We start from the raw sequence: 25,274 nt of genomic DNA, 5'->3' as shown, positions 1-25,274 counted from the left end.
GTTCTCTGGCCATCTGAGTGTGACCATGAAGTCAGTGCCCCTATACATAAGAGGTGGGACCCCACTGAAGTTATAGAGTTCTTATGCATCCTACCTCACAGAGAGAGAGTACAGCCCTGTCCTTTCATTGCTGTTCCGCAGAAGGTAGCTCCCGTCGCATCCATTGGAGAGGAGAAGAGCCTCAGCTGCATGTCGGGTGAGGTTACCATGGTACCACCTGCGGAGGAGAGAGCAGCACTTTCATGCAGGGTGAACCACAGGGGGACTCTTCCTGCACTGGGTTTTCCTCCCAGCAATATTCTCCACTCTGGGAGGCCTGAGACCAAACTCTGAGCCAAAACATCAAGAAAAGGAAATTGCTGGATGAGGCTGAAGGCGAAAGGAAAGAGTTAGCTAATCTCAGAGTGTTATGGGTTGAATTGTATCCTGTTGAAGCGCTAAGCCCCAATACCTCAGAATGTGGCCTTATTTGGAAATAGGGTCTTCAGCGAGTTATAATGAGGTTATTAAGGTGGGCCCTAATTCAACAGGACTGGTGTCCTCTTGTGAAAAGGGGACTTCTGGAGACAGACTTGCACACAGGGAGAATGCCAAGTGAACATGAAGAAGGCCATCTGCAAGTCAAGGGGGCCGCGCTGGAGCAGATCCTCCTTCACAGCCCTCAGGAGGAACCCACCCTACTGACACCTTGATTTGGGTCATCTAGCCTCCAGAACTGTGAGATAATCAGTTTCCGCTGTTTAAGCCACCCATTTTGTGGTACTTCGTCGTTGCAGTCTTAGCAAACAAACACACATTTTACTCTGTAGACAGAAAGTTTTTTAAAAATCCAAGTCAAAAATAACCATAAGAATAGGTTTTGGCCAATTTTCTCTCTTTCTTTTGGTCTCTCTCTCACACTCTCTTTCGAAAGTGTGGTACCACCTTTTGCAGTGTAGAAAACCACTGAGCTGTTATACCAGAGTCCGTTGTCATGAGGGAAATGAAGTTGAGCACAAGGAATTCAGATGTTTTATACTGAGATGCAAACCCCATCCAATATTGTTTCAAACTGACAAATATCTGCACAGCTGGGGAAGTCCTAAGGACATTCAAACTGATGTATGTGTTTTAAAAAACAAAATACAGGGCTTCCCTGGTGGCGCAGTGGTTAAAAATCCGCCTGCCAATGCAAGGGACATGGGTTGGAGCCCTGGTCTGGGAAGATCCCACATGCCACAGAGCAACTAAGCCCGTGAGCCACAACTACTGAGCCTGCGCTCTGGAGACCGCGAGCCACAACTACTGAGCCCATGTGCCACAACTACTGAAGCCCGCGTGCCTAGAGCCCATGCTCTGCAGCAAGAGAAGCTCCCGCTCGCCGCAACTAGAGAAAGCCCACATGCAGCAACGAAGACCCAATGTAGCCAAAAAAAAAATTAAAAAATAAAACCCCAAAAAACAGAAATACATCAGAAAAGGTAAAATATATCTACAGTAGAAAAACAAATCTACGTAGTTCAAAAGAAAACATAATGAACATAAAGCTTTTTTCTCTCCCTTAATCCTCAGTCCCCCATTCCTTTTCCCAGAGGACCCCAACATTAACCATTTTTTGTGCTTCCTCCTGAGTGGCATCCCATGCATTTAGACACATTCAGGCCTGTCCGCTACCGCAGTTCTATGGAAATAAGAGCATTCCAGGCACACTGTTGTGCACCTCACTCCTTTTTCCTAATGACAGGTTTTTCCCATTCTTTTTAATGAGCTGATAGAGAGAGTTCAGTGTGGTGATGAGGATTGTGGGCTCTACAGTCAATCTGCCTGAGTCCCGATCTGGGTGGCACCTCTTATTAGCTGTACCACTGTGGGCAAGTTACCTAACCAATCCGAGTCTCCGTTTTCTCACCGCTAAAATAGAATTAATAACAGTTGTACCTTGTGGGCCAGTTGTAAGTCCTGTTCACATTAACACATATGAAATGGTCAAAACAGGCTTGGCAAACAGCAGGGCTCAAAACACATTAGGAGTTGTCATGAAGCCATTGAGATCCACAAAGCCATAACTTGCGATGTATCTTCTGTGCCGTGATTTTCCTGTTGCTCAAATATAATTGTTTATTACTTTCAACTTACTGCAGATAACAGAAAGCTCGGTCCTGGGGACAGTAGCTGCTGCAAGGGACCCACATTCCAGGGCAGTGGAGGGGAAGGGGACACAAGCAATTACACAAATATTGGTAATGTCAGTGAACTAAGTACTGTTAAAGAGACAAGCAATTACACAAATATTGGTAATGTCAGTGAACTAAGTACTGTTAAAGAGACGTGCATGGTGTACAAGGAAGACCCCTGCTCTGGGGGTAAGGGATCCTACTGGGATGTCCCTGTGGCATGATATTTTCACCTGATAATAAAAATTAAACGTAAGACCAAATGTAGAAGGAAGTTTCTACATAGGTCTCCGAGCTATCCCATTTTCTAAATCTGCATCTTTAGCACATTTCCTCTTTGGGGCAGAGATGCCTCCATCCTGTGTTAGAAATGTGCTTGCTATCTAAAAGCAATGGAAAGGTGAAGCATTTTATAAGAAATCCCATTGACTTATTTACCCATTCATTCGAATAATTCCCAGACATGCTCAAATCTTCACGGAATGAAATTCTTACAAAAGAAAATTGGAACCTAAAACTAGTATGTTGTATGTCAATTATACCTCTTTTTTTTTTTTAAAGGACAATTGGAGGAGATAAAAGTGAGGCTATCAAAAACGTCAGGTTTGTTTACAGACAAAATTCTAATTCCTCTTGATAAGTGAAATCTCTATGAGGTCACAAGTTCTTAAATACATTTTGCCTGTAATTATGTTTTGAATGAACATTTCAGCAAACCATTCAGTTTGAGCCAATAGATTACTTATTTGAAGCAACAAAAACTTTTAATTTGTTTATTTATTTATTTATTTTGGCCGCGCAGTGTGTGGGATCTTAGTTCCCCAACCAGGGATCAAACCCGCGCCCCCTGTATTGGAAGCACAGAATCTTAACTGGACCACCAGGGAAGTCCCTTGAAGCGACAAAACTTGATCAACAAAATTCTAAAATGTAAAGAATTTGGACATTCCTTGGGATCCTTTTCAACAAGATCTGATGTCTGTCTAAAGCATTTACAGAATTCTGATCATTCTAGCTTGGCGGCAGTTTTTACTGAGAACTTTTTTATGGTAATCTTTTAAACAGTAGCTATATATCATAAACACATAAGAAATCCTTGACTATAAAGCAAGAAGGATCTCACTGTGCTCTAATTTGGAACATCTCAGGGAGTGTTAATTTCTGGGTGAGAAACATCACTTGGTTCAGTCAACATCACTGTCACAGTTTTCATGGAGTCCTGGGCCTGGGCAAACCTAAGACAGAGGCTGCCAGGCAGCCACCTACGCTTCATGATGTCTGCAGGGCCATGAGGACCCTCATTCCCCAAACAACTCTTCCACAAATACCTAAACTCCCTGTCTTAATTGAGTTAAGCATCCTTTCCTAGGAACTTCAGATCAGCATATCTTCCAGGGAAGTGACTATAAAGCCAAATAACATTACATACCCTTTGTAGGAATTTGTCCATCTTTGGTAAGGATGGTTCAAGACTGTGTACATAAAGAGTGAAAGGTTGAAAATACAGTCTTATTCAGCTGGTAGTTTTCCCACAGTTAACCTTCTCTACCTTCTATCATTTGACTTTATAAATCTTTACCTATTAAGCTCAAATCTGTGCAAGGCATTGTATTAGGCAGGTCAAAGGGAACACAAACCCAGGCCGAGCCTCAAGAAACTATTAATCCAGTCAAGAGGGTAAGACAAGGGCTTTGCAAACTACATCCAAGAGAGAGTAAAGTATCCAGTGGGGGTTATAGGAAGAAAGATCAAGGCCATTTTTTGAATGACCCAACATCTAAGTAGGCCTTGAAGAATATGTAAGTTATTTTTTAAAGAGTGCATTATTTTTTCTGATTATAAAGCATATGTAGTAAAAATTAAAATATGTACACATACAGAAGAGAAAATGAAAGTCTTTCACAGAAGAGGAAATATGTATTTCAAATAAACAGTCTCACTATTAATCAGAAAAATGAAATTAAAACAACAATGCAGTACTTTTGTAATCCACCAGATCTGCTAAAATTGAAGGGTTAGCATTAAGTACTGGAGAATTTGGGGGCCCTGGATATTATCATCTACTGTTGGCAGGTGTTTAAGTTGGAGGGGAACTTAGCACATCTAGTGTAACTGGACATGCACACATGACCAGCGACTCCACTTCTGGTGGCTTATTAGTGAAACACTCACACGTACACAGAAGGAAGTGTGAATTAAGGTGTCTACTGCAGAGCGTTTGTGAGAATAAAAATTAAGAGCCATCCTAAATATCCACCAACAGTGAGATGACAGATAAGTGCAGTGCAGTGAGTGCTCATAGGATGAGATTATGTTAAAAGTTAACCGAAAGAGTCTGAAAAGCTAAGAACATTGTTGGCTGCCAAATGCTAAAGGCAGGGGGTTGGGTGCTACCAACACATGGTGAGGGGCTCCAGGAATGATTACCACCCTCTGATGGCCGATGCAGTCCTGAACAACTGAGAATTGTCCCGCTGAGAATGCTAATCACTCCCCCACGGAGAAACACGGAGTGAATATTTGTGTCCGCGCACATCAAAGTTGACAGATCCCAAAACATATGGTTAAGTTAGAGGAACTGGTGGCAGGTATAGTCTGAAACCACTTAATTTTGAAAAATCTCTCTCATTCCTTCCACACAATACAACACATACACATATAATAATGTATAAAAGCACAAAATAGAAGTCTGATAAAATACACACCAAACTCATAGGTTTGGTCCTTAAAAGAAGGAACCAGGATTGAGGGTGTTGTTAAAGGGGACTTTAGCTCAATCAAATTTTGCTAATTTAGCTTGCTCTAATGAAAAATAAAATAAAATACATGCATATATTCATTGGGTAACTAAAATTGGAAAAAAAGAAAATTGTATGTCTACCTTGATCCAACCTCCAGGGCCCTGTTAATGTTGGCTTTATTTAATTATTTTACTTAATTTACTTAATCAACTATGGTTTATTGAACACTGGAAATGACCTAGCATTTGCAGGGAGAGAGAGAGAGACTTTTTCTCTATTTAAAGTCTGGTGGGATATGGAGTGACAATCGTTTAGGGAGCTATTCTGTGCAAAGGGAGTAACAGGAACAAAGGCCAAGAAGCAAGAGAATGCCAGGTATGTACAGGGTCAGAGCCCTGCATCGTGGGGTGAGTAATTCAGGTGAGTGCCAAAGGGCAGCAGTCAGGCATGATGAGACGAAGCTGGGGGGAGACTGATGCTGTCTTATACTGGGCCCTGGATGCTGACAGTTCCTTGGCTGATGTCTACAGGGCTTTGTATGGATTAATACATATATACAATAGCTCATTACACAGAGTCCTAATTGCACGGGCCTAAAGTTCCTGTAATTGGGACTGTGTTTAACATCTCTTTATTTTGTTCTTCTGATTATTAGATGGAAGAGTCAAATTTTAAGGGGCTTGAAACTTACAAAATTTGGAAGTCTCTTTATGAAAATTAATATAAAATTACCAAAAAAAGAAAAGAATAATTATTTAGAATGAGAAATCACAATAGATTACAAATTTTAAAAGCTGACATCAACAAAATGAAAAGGCAACCTACTGAATGGGAATAAAAATTTGCAAATCATATATCTGATAATGGGTTAATATTCAAAATAGATAAAGAACTCATACAGCTCAATAGCAAAACAACAAATAATCCAAAGCAATCCTATTTAAAAATGGGCAGAAGATCTGAATGGACATTTTCCAAAACAGACACACAGATGGCCAACAGATGTATGAAAAGATGCTCAACATCACTAATCATCGGGGAAATGCAAATGAAAACCACAATGAGCTACCACCTCACACCTGTTAGAATGGCCATCATCAAACAGACAAGAACTAACAAGTGTCGGTGAGGATGTGGAGAAAAGGTTGGTGAGCATGTAAATTGGTGCAACCACTATAGAAAAAAGTAGGGAGGTTTCTCAAAAAATTAAAAATAGAGCTACTATATTGACCCAGTAATACCACTCCCGGGTATTTATCTGAGGAAAATTAAAACGCTAATTAGAAAAGATATATGCACCCCCATATTCATTGCAGCATTGTTTACAATAGGTAAGACATGGAAACAACTAAATGTCCATTGATGGATGAATGGATAAGGAAAATGTTTATATATATATACATATATATATATATGTATATATATATATATATATATATATATATATATATATTCAGCCATAAAAAGAGTGAAATCTGGCCATTTTTGACAACATGGGTGGACCTTGAGTTCATTATGCTAAACGAAATGTCAGACAGAAAAAGATAGATACAGTATGATCTCACTTATATGAGAAATCCAGAAAACAAAACAACCGACCAAATTAAACAAAACTAAAACAAACTCAGAGATACAGAAAACAAATGTACAGTTGCCGTAAGGGAGGGGGTCGTGTGTGAACTATGTATAGGAGATTAAAGGGTACTAACGGCCAGATATAAAATAAATAAGCCACAGGGATGTAATATACAGCATAAGGAGTATGGTCAATAATATTGTAATCGCTTTGTAGGGCACAGATGGTTACTAGACTTAGCATGGCAATCATTTCATAATGTACACAAATGTCAAGTCACTATGTAGTACACCTGAAACTAACATAATATTGTATGTCAACTATATTTTGATTAAAAAAAGAATAGAAATTCACCAAGCTTTTACTATGAAAAGATAATAAATAAGTAAAAATAAAACAACAACAAAAAACAAACAAAAAACCAAGTTCATGGATATAGAGAACAGATTGCTAGTTGCCAGAGGTGGGGGAGGAAGGGACAGTGAGACGGGTAAAGGGTACCAAAAGGTACAAATTTCCAGTTATAAAATGACTAAGTCATGGGGATGTAATGTACAGCTTGGTGACTACAGTTAATAATACTGTATTGCTTATTGGAAAGTTGCTAGAAAAGTGGATCTTGAAAGCTCTCATCACAGGAAAAAAAAGTTTTGTTAACCATGTGTGGTGATGGATGTTAACTGGACTGATTTCAGTGATCATTTTGCTATATATACATTATCAAATCATTATATTTATTTTACTCCTGAAACGAATATTATGTTATATGTCAATTATATCACAAATTAAAAAAATAAAAATAAAAAACTGACAAATATCACAAACATTTCAAAACTGAGAAAACAACTTATACTCATTAATTAAGTGTTTACATACCCCTATACCTTTTTTTCTCTATACTTTCGGCCATGTCATCTCTGGTTATTTCTTCATCTAAAAACAATTGTATACTACAATTTTCTATATAGAGGATAGAATAAGAATTCAGTCTTTTACCTATAATATTTTTTAAAAATTATTGACAGCATAGAAAAGTCATTTTCAACTTCACGATGTGATATTGCTAATGAAGTTTTTAGGACCGTTGGAAAATTTGAGAACCTCTATCAAATTTCTTTAAAAATGAGCTGTAAGATTTCAGGGTGTTTAAAATTGTAATGTTCAGGGACTAATCTTAAATATTCTTTGAGTTGACTACATTTATTTTAACTACATCACTAGGGTCTGTGCAAGGCAGAGGACCTGAAGCTGAAGCTTCATTGGCTTCACTCTCTCACTTGTGATTATAAAAGTCATGTCTGCTTTTTATTTTTTAAAAAATCAAATAATTAAAAGTGTTTAACTTAGTAAATAAAAGCCACATATAATCCCTCATCGCACAGAAAATCACAACCAGCAGCTTGGTTTATATTTCTAATTTTTGTACAGTGTGTGAATAAAGTCTAAACCCTAATGAGACCCTAATGAGGTTTCAACAGATGGTCTCAGAGCTACTTCTTGGAGTTATATAGATGATACTTATACAAATAGTTAGAAGCATTTAGAATGTTCTCTCTTTTGCTTCCATCGTCTTCAACTTCTCCTTTTACAATAGATTTTCAGTGCCTTGATCACCCAGAGAACTTATCCTCTGAATACCTTCTAAATTTTCAAAATCTATCTTCAAGGTAAGATCTGACGTGCAAAACGAAGCCCCACAGGATCTCCCCCTTCTGGCTGCCAGGTACGCTGTAAGGCAACCCAAGATTGCATTCGTTTCTTGACAGTTGCATCATGCTGCTGATTCACGCTAGACCTTCTGTTGATTAAAACCCCCAAGCAAGTCATCTTCCTCTGAGGCTCTGCCACTTCTCCCACAGCTGCATTAGAACGATGATGTTTTTAGAATTAAGTGCAATAAGAAACCTTTTTGCTCCTGGGAACTGCCAAGTGAAAAGGAATGCTAATAAGCAGCTAACTTGGGTCACAAATACCCATGCAGTATCAGTGAAAATTTTGCGAGATGAGAGCTGGCCTTTGTCTCCACTCTTTTCCTTAGTGATGAGTCCTTCTGCTCCAATGACTTCTGACGCGTTCGCTATGTGACACCACACGAGTAGCAACCTCTGTCTTTCTCATCTGCCAAGGTGACTAATAATAACACTTGGTAGGAAAACTCTCTTATTTTCATGTTGGAACACTGACTTCTTTAATAAACTTCTTATATGAGTCTTTAACTTTTACAGAAGAGAACAAGGTAAAAACTCTACTATTTATACAACATATTATGAATATGCTGGACACTGTGCTGCATGTTGGGAATATGACTTCTCTGTTATTTGGGATAGGGTTCATTCTCCTGATACTTAAAAAAAAAAAAAAAAGCCTTTTTGTCTCATTTTCTCTGAAGAAGTAAAAAAGAGCAAGAAATTACTCTTTATAACAGCACTTTCGAAGCAATGTTGTATTTTCCTTTTCTCCCAAGGTCCACACATCGTCATAAATAAGTCTCAAGGCTAATAGTCAGCAGAGGCTCATCAAGCTTCCAAAGAATATTTGCACTGGGTTTATGAGATTATCAAACCCACAGCTGGCCTTGAAGGAAACAGTGGCCTTATCCCTCCCATGATACAGTAACAAATCAGGAAACACCCACTCACTAAAGAATTTTCATAGCTGCCTCTCAGTAAGATACAGGAAATAAGATCAACCACAGAGAAGGCAGTCGAGCTTGATCCAGAAAGCTGGTCCTCAGTTCTGCCTCTTCTCTCATTCCCGTGCCCTTTGTGTTAGAACCTTCTGGGAAATTGCCCCGGCCTATTGGAGCCTTCACAGTTTCTTATCACAATCGGTTTCATTGTCTTAATTTGCTGATACACGTTTATATCTCATTTTGCTCTGTCCTTTAAAGGAGAGGCTTTCAAACTTTTCGAATTGGCCCATAGTATAAAATATATTTTGCCTCCCTCTCTTTTGGCTCTCTCTCTCTCTCTCCACACACACACACACACACACACACACACACACACACACACACACACACACACATTACATTATAAATGTACATAAAAAACCAAAAAGTGTTATAGGAAACAACACTATTCTTCTAAACACTATTTACTATATTCTTTTCTATTTCTTTTTAACAAATATTGTGACCCACTAAATTAACTTTAAGAACACTCTTGGGTTGTACCTGGTGTTTGAAAAACAACGCGAAGCCTTTCCACTCAGTACCCTGAGATTTTGTTAGGAATTCACATTTGCAGGCCTCCTAGACCTGCTGAATTATAATCTGTTTTTATCAAGAGCCCCACATGATTGCTATGCAGGTTAGCATTTGAGAAGCATGGAGCTGAAGAACTCTTGGTCCTAAAAACTTTAACTCATTTCAATAACCTTGATGGTTTGAGTGTACAGAGTGTGGTATCTAAAAGCAGGACAAAGAGAGCAAAGAATGTACTAAGGAGTTTACAGTACTTAGGGAAAAAGTACTTAGAGGAAAAGAGAAGGATCTGTGGCAAATTTCATCAAAAAAATCCCCAAATAGCTGCCATCTTAGTGATGGGGACAGTAAATGGTATAGAAGGAGGAGCCCGTGAGGGGATGAAATGATCAGGGAAAACTTCACGGAGGAAGAATACCATGAGTTGGAACTTGAAGAATAGATATAGAATTCATCAAGTGTGAGAGAAAAAAGCATTCCAACTGGAGCAGTAGCATAAGCAAAGGCACTGAGGTTGACATATGCATGGTGTATACAGGAAACACAATGCCTACCTGGAACAGAGGGTCTACGTTGAGGAGTAATGCAAAACAAGAATGGAAGAACAAGTGGGCACAGAAATCAGTCTTGCATGTGAAAACATGTTTACATTACATACATCTTGGGGAGAAAATTTCTTAGTAACCCATGTTTACAGATTATTCACATATTTAATGACATATTTTTCCCCTTCCTGGCAAAGAGAAGTGACATAGAACCTAGATTCTGTCCCTTCAGGCTTATAAAGAGGACATACATTTCAACCCAAAGCAATAATAGAAATTCCTAATTGTGTAAAAAGAGCTAACAGGTGTTGGAGTTGAACAGCCAACAAAAGCTCTCTTCTTTGGAGAATTTTCACTTTTTTTTTCATTTTCAAACTTATTCTCACTTTTTTTTTTTTTTTTTTTTTGTGGTACGCGGGCATCTCACTGTTGTGGCCTCTCCCACTGCGGAGCACAGGCTCCGGACGTACAGGCTCAGCGGCCATGGCTCACGGGCCCAGCCACTCCACGGCATGTGGGATCCTCCCGGACCAGGGCACAAACTCGCGTCCCCTGCATCGGCAGGCGGACTCCCAACCACTGTGCCACCAGGGAAGCCCCTATTCTCACTTTTGAATGATGCTGACACACTTTCTGAACTCTCTAGACCAAAGATGGCAAATGCATAACCTATGATGCCATGGATAACAGAGCTTTTCTTAAGGCCATGGATAGCATAGCTCATTGATCTGTCTTCTTGCTTGCTAGGTCTGTGCTTGGCCTCAGAATCCAGCTAACACAATGATGATAGAATAAAAAATGAATCTATTGGGCAATCGCAATCTAAGCAATTTTAACTTGGGCTCATGTGTCCTCAGCACTTGAGTCACTCCATGGGATTTGCTTGACTGCTGATTGCCTTTGTGTACATTTGTTCACAGTGTTGGTGCTAGACACTTTGACTTCATGAAAACATGAAGCCCTTGACTCTTTAAGCCATGAGAAATCATGGATTAAGGAAAAGGAAATGTCTTATTTAGCTCAAAAACTATCAGTGCGGCAATTTGTATTATAGTCAGGCCGTGCGTATATTATGTGACAACGTGGTGTTGACCACATAAACATGTTAAGTCCCCTGTTCACAAATGTGGGCTTACCTTTCCATTGATCATAGCAAATGGACCCTGACCAAGGAGAGAACCAAGGAGAGGCTTTGCAACAATTTTGCAAGTTCTATGTATTGTAGTGTGATACATAGGGGAGGCTGAAGAAAGACCATAGTCTTTCCAATCAGGAGGTTTCCGTGATGGAACCAGCTTGTCTGAGGCTTTCCACATTACCATTCTAAATGTCCACATTTACAAATGCCAATAGCAGAGCTAAATGGTGAGGCCAGCTGCCCCAGGCTTTAGGAAGCATACCTGAGTGATGACAGAGGCAGAGTATGTGAGTATTTGGTCAAACAATGAACTAAGGTTGGGGCCCCAAGTGTTTTTTTGCGGGAGTCAAGGCTCAGCTACAGGGAAACAAGACTGAAGGGGTATTATAATTCTGTGGGAGTTGGAAACAGGATAAACTTGTTCTTGAAGGAGCCTGATGAATGAGGTAAGAAGTTCTGAGAGATAGAAACACAGAAAGAGAGAGACTCAGAGATCCAGAGACACAGATGGGCACAAAGAGTGAGAGATACATAAGTCAAATGCTGTAGAAAGAGAGATATAAAGACCTAGAGACAAGAGAAAGGCACAGTGGCTCATGTAGATAGCCAGGAGCACCTAGGGACAGTGACCTAGGGAACACAAATAGAGACCCAATCGGAGTGGTCCAGAAGACAGAGGCAGAGAAACCAAAGTGAGAGAAAGATACAGACCCACAGAGCATGACATGGGTCAATGCACCCAGGGCTGTCAGAGACATGAGAGACCCGAGGGCAGAGTCACGGATGGGGAGATGGGGGGTGGGAGGCAAATTGCATCTCATTCCAGCAGAGGTCCTCTCCAGTCCCCAGGTCAGCCTGCACAGTACATGAATGGCTGTAAAACCAAAAGAGCATCATTGCTCCTCCAGAGGTTGGGGCTCAGGGAATGTTTGATTTGGACTGGGAACCAAAGCTCAGAGACTGACTAGAAAAACTATTTCATGGATAAGAGCTTGAGGGGGACTTGAATGCCTGGGCAGAGATCCCAAACCAGAGGCTCTCTCAGGAGGGCTCATCTCGGAGTGGAATCAAGCTTGACTCTGCACTTACTGTGGTTACTCTTGCATCCTATATACATCATAAAATGCTGCTTCAGGGTAATTGTCTTTGGACTGATACATAGTTGCCATTGACAACCTACCATTGTGGGTTGGGACAGGAGACAGAGAAGGTTACTTTCAGGAAGCTATAACTCTAGGAAAAAGTCCCAAACTTTGGGGGATGTAAAAAAAAAAGATCTTTGTTTCATTAGTTATCTCCTGTCTATTCCATTGTTCAGATGCTGCCTCTAACCAATGTCAATTTGTCCCAGCAGTAAAAACTTTTGTTAAGAGGACTGAGTGAGTCTGAGGGTAATAAATACAAGTACATCACCAGTGTTGGTGTGGTGGGCTGAAGTCAGGAACCTTGAGTTCTTGTCTTGGCTTTGACCCAACTTGAGACAATTCAGATATTTAGACATCTGCTCTTTGTCAAGTGCTGAGCTTGGACGGAATAGCCAAATATGAGTAACCTACTGCCCTGCTCCTAAGGAGATCACTGTCAAAAAGAGTGTACTGTGCTCAGCCTAGATCAGGTGGCCAAACCTCTTAGGGCTTTAGGACTGACATCTAGAAAATGATTCTAAGATTATATAGAGAATTAACTCAAAGTATAGACTCAACTGGTGGGGAGTCAGAATCGTACGAGCAATCACATGAGACCCAGGCAACTTTAGATATTTACAATGAGAAAACAAACAATGGATGAATTAGAAGAATTTCATGCCATTAAGATTTTCAAAACTTCTTTGATGCCATTTTGAAAAACTATACAAAAGCAGAACTCATTCTTATTTGGATGTGAATCACTTATGTTTTTAGCTCAGTAGAATTACTGGCTTCTACCCCTGTTCCTTCCTTACTATTCCCAGGTCCTCACTCTAGTTTCTTATATACCAGTCTGTAAACCCTCTCACTCATTAGTTTTATTGTCTCTGGACTCATTACTATTGATCATGCTCAACTACCAGATTAATCTACTTTAAAAAAAAACCCACGATGACTATGTAGTTCCACATTCCTATAAACATTCAATGATTACATATTGTCAAATGACGTTTGACCAAAGTCCAAACTCAATCTATTTAAGGCCTTCTGGAATTTGGATCAATCTAAATATTCAAATTTTAATACAGGGAAACAGGATAGTCTGGGAAAGACCAGACCCAGAACCTGCTTTGAGAAAGAACAAGAAACAGATGATGAAAATGTATGCTACCAGAAAGTAAGAGCAAAATTATAGGCATGGTACGAGCGCAATTCAATCTACGTGCACGTGCGTGCGTGCGTGTGTGTGTGTGTGTGTATGTGTTTACAGAAAAATATTTTTTAAAGACTGGAGAGAAGTTGAGCAATATGTCATTTTGGGTGGTGGTACAGGGCTGACATTTTTGGTGCTTTTCTTTATTCACCAAATTTTCAATAATTAATACGTTTTATTATTATTTTAAAGTGCTTATTATAAATAATTCCAAATATACAAGAAAGTAGAAAACTGAGTATAAATAATACCCACATTTAAATAATACCCATATTTTAGGTGGAATAATTTTTAACTTTTTGCCAGATTTCCTTCATATATTTTTGGATGAATGTTTTAAAAGTAAGTTACAGATATCATAGCACTTTAATCTTAAGTAATTCAGCATGTGTCTCTAAAAAGCAACATTCTCTTACATAGCTATACTTTCATCAAAACAAATTAAATTGTTGCCCTTAGGCTTTTTAAAATTTTAATATTTTTGAGCAAAGAAAGTCTAACAACAGATAACGGGAGCAGGCACTAGTAGTCGGGGAAGCAGGACCACAGGGAATCTGTAGGTGACCGAGTGACAGCCAAGACTTGGCTACGTGAGCTGTGGTTGGGTTCAGACAGGTCCACCTCAGGGAGGAGGAGCCAGAGCATGGGGGCTCAGACTAGGAATTTATCCTAGTTGACACGATCATTGAGAGGAGTTGGTAGGAGCAAGAAATTAACCCAGGCTTAAAAAAAAAAAAAAAACCAACAGGCTAAGTGTATGGTTATGACACTAGAAACTAGAAGAGGAAAGCCAGGTGGAAGCTTTCTCATAGCATGTAACTGAAGGTGGGCACTCTGAGAGGTAAAGACCAGAACAAGACTGAACGATGAGTAACTGCTGGGTCCCAGGGACTGGGAGGGTCTGAGTCCATGTGGACACTTTTTATTTTCTGAATATTCATATGTTTTGCCACTTTTACTGCTTTATTCATGCCATTTTCTCTTTAGAAAATGTCTTCTTCTCTGCCTTCAACTGACAAAAATCCTACGGGTTCCAAGGCCATCTTCTCCACATCCAATGATCTTCTTTCTTGCCATCTGCTGTGTTCTTTATGTAGACACAGCAATGACCCTCAGTCCCTCTATCCTGCATTCTAACTCCACCCACTTGTGCATTCTCTGTCCTCTGCACTATAAACTCCTTGAGGGGACAGCCACTTCTTCTTACTGTCAGTAACCCCCACACTGCCTTGCATAATGTCATCATTCAACAGATGGGTCTATGAATAAATGGAAAAGAGAATGAATGAAACAAAGTGACCCAACTCGATGTGGAGAACGTGTGTGGCCAGATTTCCACATGTAAGTAGAAGGAAGTCACCGTTACCCATAGAGGAACAGAAACACAACAACTAAAGAGGAAATTTGCTTGAGTCCAAGCAAGATCAAACTGTACAGTAGCTACATACTCTCGCTCAGCCACAAGAGAATCACCTTCCATTTTTAGAGTCCAAGATTACAGAATTGTGCCCAGAAGAGGAACAAGCTTTTTTGCTCTACTTGGTATCAGCTCTGTAAACAGCTTCCTTTAAAGCTTTGAATTTACTATGCTTTTCTTAGCCTAATCGATTTGCCTAGCCCCAAAGAAAGGAATCTACACACAATTCAAAAAAGTTCTGATGAATTAGGATATTGCTCTGGATTTGTATGCATGTCTGTTATGTGAAGAATGTGAAAGAATAATGTCTTTTAGTAAAAAAATGTGTTGGTGGTAGTAATCACAGAACTTTTTCTTCTCTCAGTTCTCACTAGCACTAACAGTGCTGATATAATAAGCAGGAAGTTGTATTAGTGGAGAAGCATGTGGGCTCTGGAGCCAAACTCCTGGATTTGAAGGTTTATGAGCGTGTCATCTTGAGCATGTGATAAAAGCTCTGTCCTTCATTTTTCTCATTTGTGAGCAGAAATGTCACTGATGGTAGTATCTACCTGGCAGTGATGTGTGAATTTAATAAGTCATACAAGCAAAAGGCTTAAAATAGTGCCTGGCACATGGTGAGCATCCAACCCTTACTAAATTGCCGTTCTTAGAAGGTGTACCTTCTTCCATCGGTGGAGAGAGAGTCAGCTCTGGAGTACGTGCCTAGGCACTCTCAGGGCACCACCTATGAGGTCTGTGACCTGGACAGTTCGCTTGACTGATCTGAAGTCACCTTCTGCATCTACAAGATGAGTATAATCATACTGTATGGATGTTGTTATTGTGAAGGCCAGACTCTGTGAACGACCTGGTGCCGGCCAATGACCCTCACAACAGGAGGGCAACCTGGTTTGGTGGAATAAGCACGGCCTTGGGACCCAGATTCTCTGGGACTCCAGGCAGCTTGATTTGTCTGCTAAGGAGTCTCCTCATGTGTAAAGCTGGAACGTAGATACCTTTTGAAGGCCAGAGCTCCTGTATGCAAAATGTCTGCCTCTTCATAAGAACTCGCTTTGGTTATTGTTACTTATTCTCTGGGTCGTCAGCAAACCACCATGTGAGGGCCAGTTCCTACCAGGGTACACGTTTTGGTGTAGACTGTGAGCTAAGCATGGTTTTACGTTTTTAAGTGGTTAGGGGGAAAAAAGAAGAAGAATATTTTATGACTCATGACAATTGTATGAAATTCAAATTTCAGCGTCCTTAAATAATATTTTGTTTGAACACCGTCACAGTCATCTGTTTCTGTGTTATCTATGGCTGTTTTTGCATGACAATGACAGATGTGAGTAGCTGAAGCAGAAATCATAAAGCCTGCAAAGCCTAAAATATTTATTACCTGGCCTCTGACAAAAAAAAGTTTGCTGATCCCTGATCTGCTCTAACCTTCTCTTATATGGGAAGCAGCAGAGAAATTAGAGAGTTTTTAATTAATTTACTTAAATATCCAGAGCTTAGAATCTACTTTCTTGACTCTGACAGCACAGCCAAACACAGACACTTCCTTATAAAATTTGAGACAGGAAAATATATTAAAAAGGGAACATTTATTATATTTCTTGCTTGAAGGAATATGTCTGACTAGATAATTTGAATATTTAAAAATATGCTAAAATATTTTTATTTCACAGTATCCCTTTTGTGTCTGTAGTTATATAGTTTGTAGTTACATACAAAACTACATTGTTTTGTAGGAACCTTTGTTATAATCAAAGAATTGCTGGAATCATAAACTGTTAACTGATTAGCAATTCTATCCTAGTTTGTTCCTTAGGTGGTGCCTCAAATATTCACTATTTGTTTCACAGCCCCGTTGCTTCATTTTGGAAGCCACACACAGCCTGCCCTCTGTTCCCAGTCCACCTCCTGCTTCTCACTGACCATTGTCCACAGCCTTTGCCCCTCCCTCCCCCATCCCATTCGGCCAACGTGTAAGTGAAGCTGAGCAACCATTACAAATTGTGTTATTTCCCCTTTGCTTCTGGATGCATTAATATGTTTAGGATGAAGGAAAATAAGTATTTTTAGACTGATACTCTGCAAATGAGATACAGAAATGCATCTGAGTTGCTTGATTTAGGTACTTTAGAAAGAATGTCTTCTGAGCAAGTCGTGTGTGTCCTAGAAAGGCAGGAGATGGATTTGCTACAATGCAGGGTTTAATTTGCAGAGCTTACAGATGCCAGAACCTGAAGAAAAATGGGACCAAAGAACAAAGATGTATGCCATCTCTTTAATTTAACCACCACCTTGTCTGTTTGTATCTATCAAAAATACAAATGTAAGAACCTACCTAACTACTCAGATAACCTATTAAAAATGATTTCAAAATGAAGGCATTAAAACTAGCCACTTTTTATCTATCAACTGCTTTAAATCATTTTGTTTTTAAGGAGCGTTTTAAAAACTGAATTAATTAGAAGTTTGGGGGTAGATTATACCTAACCAGTAGCCTAGAGGCTCAAAGAAGAAGTTTCATTTTATTCAGAATTCTGCCAGAGGCAACAGGTCATTTTCAAGTTTTCTCAGATCTTATGACCTATGAGAGGTATATCAGGATTGTCCTAGAGGCACAAGTACTAACTCAAGTCCATTATTAAATTCTCAGGAATTTTGTAATCTTGTTGTTAAACCCTTGGCAGCTTGAAAATGCCTGTGATTGGAGTATTTATACCGGGGAAACAGGCAGACTCTTGAATCAGGGCTATCCCTCACCCAGATGGTTTATTAACACACCACTGAGTATATTAAAAAAAAATGCTTCTGAGGTTTCCTACCGGGGGGATGAAAATGTTCTAAAACTGATTTATGGTGATGGTTGTACCGCTCTTTAAAGGCACTACAGGTTACTGAATTGTACACTGGAAATGAGTGAGCTCTATGATCTATAAAATATACTTCAATAAAATTGTTAAACAAAATGCTCCCAAACCCACAGACGAAATGTCAATGTTTATTAATGGCTTTAAGATTCAGGTACGTATCCAACAAGTAAGGGCACATTTACTCAGTGCTTCTGATGGATTTCTATTCTATGCAGTGATTCTCAACCTTGGTCTTGCTCTGAAATCACTTGGAAAGTTTAAAAAGAAAACGCTCACCCCCAAGATACTGATGTCATTTGTCTGGTGTGTGGCCTGGGCAGGAATTTTTAAAAACTCCTTGGGTAATTCTAGTGCACAAGTCAAGGTTAAGAACCGCAATCGTAGAGCAATTTCCCTAGACCACTGTAACTTGCCTGTTGTTACAGAAACCGTCTTCCAATGTTTACGACATTTCCAGACTTTCTGAAATAGTGAAGTATGGACATAAAAGCACCTTTTTGGGGGTGTTTCTGGGTGGTACTGAATGTCCATCTCTGCACATGGTGGGAAGACACAGTTCTGTTTCCTAGTGGGTTTTACCTAAGGTTGCTTCCTGCTACGGACAGTAAGGTGGGGAGAAGAGACAGTGTTTAGCTCATCTTTGTCATCCAAGTGAGTGTCAAGGGTACTCAAGCGCAGAGCCTAGGCTCAAAGATTGTTGAATTAAAGGACCAGAGCTGAATATTTCCTTTGTCTCTCTTCTCCTCTGTGGCTTCCTACCGATCGTGGGCTGGGAATCCATATAACCAAACATATAAAGACTGATAGTTTAATAACTTCAAACGGATCTAAGTGAGAGCCCAGGGTCCAGCTTTAGTGCCTGGACTTTGTGACACCCATTTTGGATGCTCAGGGAACATTTTACCTCTGCAGTTTGGGGATTTGGTCTAGAAGGCTAGAGGTGTCCTGGAGCTCTGACTCCCCATAAGGGGAGTTTACTGAAAAGTCTAGCTGTTACGTTTGATTTACCTTATGAAGGTAAAGTTCAATTCTGAGACCTCAAGTTTAAAATCTAAAGACAGGACTTATTGAGAACGCTTACAACACCCCAAAATACAACCTCTGCAGTCTTGATGCAGAGAGATTTCATCCCTACTTTAGTTTTTCTCTGATTAAGGACATAGACTTGGCAGATTGGAATCCTGACTTGTAACTGATGTGTGACCGCAGGCAAGTTATTCAATCCCTTTGGTGCTTGTTTTCTTCCTTTGTAAGATGGAGACGATTGCAGCTCCTCTGCCCTTGAGTGTTTGTGAAGATTAGAGCTCTTTAGTGAGACAACAGGTGCAGGTCTTGCCTCTTGGGAACCACAGGTGTCAAAATCAGCCTCACCAGGCTATTCCTGGTGCTTCAGGGGAAAGGAGCAGTTTCTGTAGGAAATCCCCTACCCCTCCCTTGTGTAACATTTGCTTCTTATTAAGTATCCTGATCAGTTGTTTCACCTGGTCCCTTCTTAAAGACAGGACTACAGTGCCTCTTCCTACCTAAATGTGTAACCTGTCTGGGGCAGAGTGTTTATCTTCTTCCTGACTTGTTAGTACTTAAAAGGCTCAAAGTTGCCCTTACAGACATGCACGCATACAAGAGCTCACAAATGCAGTGTCAGGAGAAAGAAACACATATGGGACACTGCTGCAGACACTTCCTCGTTCTTTCTCTTTTGAAAAAGTCCCTCTCCCTTACTGTAGGGTCTAGGCTTTCTGTTTATCTCACCAGCAGCACAGCCCTCTTACTGTAAGTAGCTTGGAGCTCAGAACTTTTTATAGCACATTTATTCATAGACCAGATCAACAACAAGGAAACCCAGCAACAACCGCGACGACAGCCCAATTCTGTCCCTCATCTCAAAGAACGTCCAGCATTTGATTTTTTTGTCCCATTTTCTCCACCTACTTGTTTTCACATCTGGAAACGTAATCCATACTGTCACCATGGAATTGGGCCCCAACAGACACAGATGAGTAAAGTGGAAAGGAGAGAAGATTGGGGTGTCAGAGAGAAAGAGTGCTAAAGATCATCATTCATCAAGATGAGCGTTTGCGTAGGGCTGGGGGGTTAAGGTTCACCCAATAAGCGCTTGGAAAAGGGAACTGCCCTCTTACCCCAAGTCCTGGAGCGGCTCAGCGTCTCCGTCCGACCTGCTCCACAGATCTGAAGGATCCTGGGTGCTCATGTTCCCTTCTAGAGATTCTTCTCTGCCCATTCGTACCCCTCGCGTCCGCTAAGCCCCTGCGAGGCGCTCTGGGTAGGAGGCAGAGAGAGACACGTTCTGTTGCCCCTCACGCCCTCCCCTCCCCGCTGAGAGAGAAACCAGCTGTAGCTGAGTCTCCAACCAGCAAGGAAGTGAAACCTGCTTACTCCTCCCACCGACACTCCCCACCCTGGTGCCTAGGTGCTGGCAGGAGTGCTGCGTCCCTCAGGAAACATGCAAAGCTAGGTAGCACCTCTGAGGACACCCACACTGCGTCATGCCGCACGCAGTTTCTGGCAAAGAAAATAAAGATGAAACTGCTCCAGCTGAGAGTGACTCTTAATTCCAGCTCTCTTCGTGAGGCCAAACCATAGTTTTTCCTTAGTGCTATTTGCCTCTGGTTTGTCCAGGATGCCCTCCATCACCTACACCTTCCGTCTCACACACAAACATAAGGAACATCGAGGAAGCTTCTGGATCAGGGACATCTTTCAAAGGGGTAAAGAAATCAGACTCAAACCACTAGCTTCCATCAGGAAGTCTGGTTTTCAGCACTTTCTCAATATTTCTGCTTCAATCACCTAAGCTTTCCAGCATACCCTTGACGTTCAGGTTGAGCATGATTCAGAGACAATTATCGTTCCTCCGTGGAAGATGGATTGGGTGAGAAGAAGGTAGGAAAAGCTGCAGGGGGGCCAGCCGGGTGCCCAGCTAACAGGGGAGGTTAGAACTCCTGGAGTCTTCGAGTTCCACTTCCTCCCCTGGGCTTACTCACAGCTGGTATTGCTCTGGGTCCAGACTCATGTGTAGAGAATGCCAGCTGCCTAAATAAGTCCAGAAGGGAAGCTGTCATCACTCTGAATGCTGGGGAATTGGACCAAGTACCGTAATGAATGAACAAAGAACATATGTTGCTTCCTGTGTTCTCCGTGTGTGTGTAACCTGCAGGAGAGAGTGTGCTTCTCTCTCTTGCCTGTTCTCTCCCTGTCTCTCCCTCTTGTCACACCTGACTCACTCAGGGTTCACCTGGGAACTCTATAACTCACTTCTCCCAGTGCGTCCGAGGACCAGCAGGGTCCCCAGGAGCTTGTTAGAATGCAGAATTTGGGTTCATCCCAGCACCTCTGAAACAGTATTTGCAGTTAAACAAGATCCCCAAGTTGACTCCTGTGCGAGTTACAGTTTGAGGAGACTGCTTTATAGGAAACCAAGATAGCAGAGCTGTTCCAGGAGGAGAGGCTGGTGGTCGGCACCTGGCATTATTCCAGCTTTTTTAACAGTCTTTCCCTATGGTCTGTGTTTGTCAGTGATGTGTGAGACCCTGGCTTACTCTGACTGCAAATAGCATTATTTTGTTCTTTTTTATGGCTAATACTCCACTGTATATATGTACCTCATCTTCCTTATCCATTCCTCTGGGTTGAAGACCCTTTTAAATCTTTTCCTAATTTATTTGTCTCTACAGAAAGCTCAAATATCAGAGTGTTGCTTTCCACCTGGTTACCTGGCAGTGGCAACTCTACTCATGCTCTTCCCAGCACAGAGGGAATGGTCCTTTAGCTCCTTTGGTTGGTTAGCTGTTAACTGTTACATAAGCATAATCTCTTCTCCATCACTGATGTTGGTGGGAAAGAAAGGATACATTCTGTAAAGGGAAACCACGGCTTGGGATTACCATGGACTGAGGTTACCATAGCTTGGGGTTGAGGGACCCTTACTCTCTTTCCCACTGGCTGTTCTCCCCACCCATGAAAAAGAAGCAATTATCATTTCATATTAAATTGGAACAGAGGAACAGCTGAGGAAGAAAAAACTAACCACTGTTTTTCAGCTGTGGGCCAGCTTTCCAAGGGGAAGACTTCCAGCTCTCCTCCTAATTCTGTGGCAAGCTCACAGCCGCCATATTGCTTTTAAAAGTATGTCAGTTGAAGTTTTATTTCAAGTTGCCACTTCTGTGTTCTCTGCCACAATTATGTGATCACTTACTACAGTATCAAAGGCCAAGGCAATTGGTTGTCTTGAATTAACTGGGACCCTATTTCATTTTCTTCTCTCGTCTAGATAACCAGTCCTAGCTTCTTTATTGGATAAAGCTGTCTGTATGAGGCTATAACTTGCCAACTTCAAGGTATAAACTTCACTCTAATCCCTTCCTCTCTCAGGAGAGCAGAAAACCAGAACCAAATGAAAGGATTTTCTCTGAAGGGGAAAGGAAGGATATAAACACGTTGGATTTTACTTTCCTAAGCATTCCTACCAAAAATATGGTTTCCTTGGTGATTTAAAATTCTGAAAAAATAATATCAGCAGACCCAAGGTGTGGGCTCCCAGGCGCTCAGGAAATAGTTCATAAAGGTAAATTTTAGTCATTGAGAAATACAATGCAGCCAAGTGGTGATGTCAGCTAGGCCTGTGGTAGAGGTGACACTGCATGACTTTTGAGGGGAGGTCGTTGTAAGAAGCCTTGAGCTTCAGCCTGGTCTCTTTGAACACCCATTCTCCAGGCCTTCCTTCCAGAGTGTTCCCTTGTGGAACCCAGCTGTCATGCTGGGAGAAGCCCAAGTCACATGGAGCGCTTCCTGTGTGTGCTCTGTTGACAGTCCCAGGAGACCCAGCTCGAGTCATCTCAGTCCAGGTTCCAGACACACGATTGAAGAAGGCTCCAGATGTTCCAGCCTCCAGCCAGCTGAGTCACTTCCAGTGACTGAGTCCCACTAAGTCCCAGGCATTGAAGAGCAGAGACAAGCCATCCCATCTATGCCCTGTTGGAATTTGGGACCTAAGGAATACACGCACATAATAAAATTGTTGCTGTTTTATGCCACAGAGTTTGGGGTGATTTGTTACCCAGTGACAGATAACTAAAACACTTGTTTACTGTCTGGGTCACTGCCTAGAATGTGAGCTTCTGGAGGCAGTGACTTTAAGTGTCTTCACAGCTATGTATCTGTGATGGTTAATTTTATGTGTCAACTTGGCTGGGCCACAAGGCACTCAGATATTTGGTCAAACATTATTCTGGGTGTTTCAGGGAGGGAGATTTTTAGTGAGATTAACATTTAAATTGGTGGATTTTGAGTACAGCAAATTGTTCTTCAGAATTGAGTGGGTCTCATCTAATCAGTTGAAGGCCTGAACAGAACAAAAAGACCAGCCTCCCCCGAGCAAGACAATTCTCCAGCAAACTACCTTCAGACTTCATCTGTAACATCGTTCTCACGGATTCTACAGCAGACGGCCTTCGAACTCAAAGCGGAACATCGGCTCTCCTGGGTCTCCAGTCTGCTAGCCCACTCTGCAGATTTAGTACTTGCCGGCCTCCAAATCCGATGAGCCAATTCTTTGTAATAAACCTCTTTATATATATGCATGCTATTGGTTCTGTTCCTCTGGAGAATCCTAATACTGTATCCATAGTTCTTAAAACCGTGGTTCTCAACTAGGGGCAGTTTTGCCCTCCAGGGCCGTTTGGTAGCCTCTGGAGACATTTTGGTTTCCCCACCCGGGGAGCCTACCGGCATCTAGTGCATTGTGCTTCCGAGCATCAGTGCACAGGACACCCCCGACAACAAAGCATTGTCTCACCCAAACAATCAAAAGGGGCAGCCTGGTCCACGGCAAGCACATTTTTTTTTCTCATTCCAAGAGCATCCTAAAAATGATGATACCATAAATCCACTGACAGTAGCTATGCAAAGTCACCTACCTAAAAAAAGAGCTGAGAGGGGCTTCCCTGGTGGCGCAGCGGTTGAGAGTCCACCTGCCGATGCAGGGGACACGGGTTCGTGCCCCGGTCCGGGAAGATCCCACATGCCGCGGAGCGGCTGGGCCTGTGAGCCATGGCCGCTGAGCCTGTGCGTCTGGAGCCTGTGCTCCGCAACGGGAGAGGCCCCAACAGTGAGAGGCCCGCGTACCGCAAAAAAATTTAAAAATTAAAAAAATAAAAAAAGAGCTGAAATGCAATCAAAAGCCAGCCCTCCTCATCTGCTTCTGTCCACCTTACTAAATTGCCTCCAAAGAGCCACAGTGACCAAGGGAATAGGAGCCTATGCGGGTGGAACGGGGTGGAAGCCTGCACTGCAGAGGGCAACCTCACAGGGGACTCGGGCTAAAGGGCCTCAGCAGGACCCCTGGCGCAAAGCGTAGAGCAAGAGAACAGCAGGAGACTTGGTTTCCATCACATGTGAGCTGATGTTTCCGAGAAGTCTGAGAAAGAACCGTGGAGGGTATGAAGGTTAAAGGCTGAGGTCCCACCTCTTCTAAGAGGGACCAGAGTGAGTGAGTAGAAGCCAAGGAACGTTACCCCAGGATGGTGAGATCACTCTTCCTTCGTGTCTACCATGTGTTCTGTGCCCAAGCCCATCCCTGGCGTTCAGTCAGTTCTGCGTGGTTACGGGAAGCCAGGCTGATTCGTTCGTGGGTGATATTGACCAACAGTGTTGTAACAACTAAAGCTTTGTGCTCGAATAACACAATCACCCTCTGGTTATAAAGGAGCAGCTCTCCCTGTTGGCAGTTGGTTATATTAGTCTTTTTCAGAGGAAGAAATAACTGGTATATTTAACTGCACCAAGATGTCGAAATATTCAAGAGACTCTTGAAATTCTCGAAAGAGTAAGATGTGACCCACATGAGGAAATTTAACCAAGATCCATAAAACGATATAGTAATGTATCTCTATATACAACGAGTTTCCATCATCACTTTTATTTGGATCACGAATGTTATGTTAATTAGGCAGAGCAGGTTTCATTATTCTTATTTTTCAACAGATGAGACCATTGGGGCTCAGAAAAGCCAAGGAACTTGTTAGTAATCAGCTGTACCAGGAAGAGAATTTGTGTGCATCAGTCAGTGAACAGATTGGAAAAGAGAAAGCCTTCTAGATAGTTCATCCGGAGACGGATATAACGCAGGGAATTGGCTACACAGGTGTTGGAAGAACAAGAGGACTCGGGGAGATTGTGAAGCTGTCATGGCCTTTGATCCAGGCTGTACAAGTCCACACTTGCTGATGTACTGATGGAGACATCACAGCTGCTGGTCTGGGGAACCTGGGAGG

At 41.6% G+C, this 25,274-nt stretch overlaps 1 protein-coding gene across 3 annotated transcripts in view; it reads right to left on the bottom strand.

Annotated features, from left to right (window-relative positions):
- DAPP1 (dual adaptor of phosphotyrosine and 3-phosphoinositides 1) overlaps positions 1–20,891 on the bottom strand; it is a 505,976-nt gene extending 485,085 nt beyond the window's left edge. For 2 of the 3 annotated variants that reach the window (XR_014015093.1, XR_014015094.1), the window contains exons 1-2: positions 20,124–20,340; positions 95–217 (exon numbers count right to left, since the gene is read on the bottom strand). Coding sequence is in view for 1 of the 3 variants with exons in the window: in XM_081224652.1 (XP_081080778.1) it covers positions 95–217; positions 20,124–20,224 (224 nt within the window). In the remaining 2 variants the exon portion in view is untranslated. Of the gene's footprint in view, positions 1–94; positions 218–20,123; positions 20,341–20,811 lie in introns of those variants that run through there. The other variant, XM_081224652.1, reaches the window with a different exon arrangement.
- Positions 20,892–25,274: the final 4,383 nt, after the last annotated feature.

Source organism: Mesoplodon bidens (assembly GCF_964165515.1).
Source record: "Mesoplodon bidens genome assembly, chromosome: 1".
Lineage (NCBI taxonomy): Eukaryota > Metazoa > Chordata > Mammalia > Artiodactyla > Ziphiidae > Mesoplodon > Mesoplodon bidens.
Note: the sequence above shows the minus strand (reverse complement) of the source record. Positions and strands in the feature narration are given on the sequence as shown.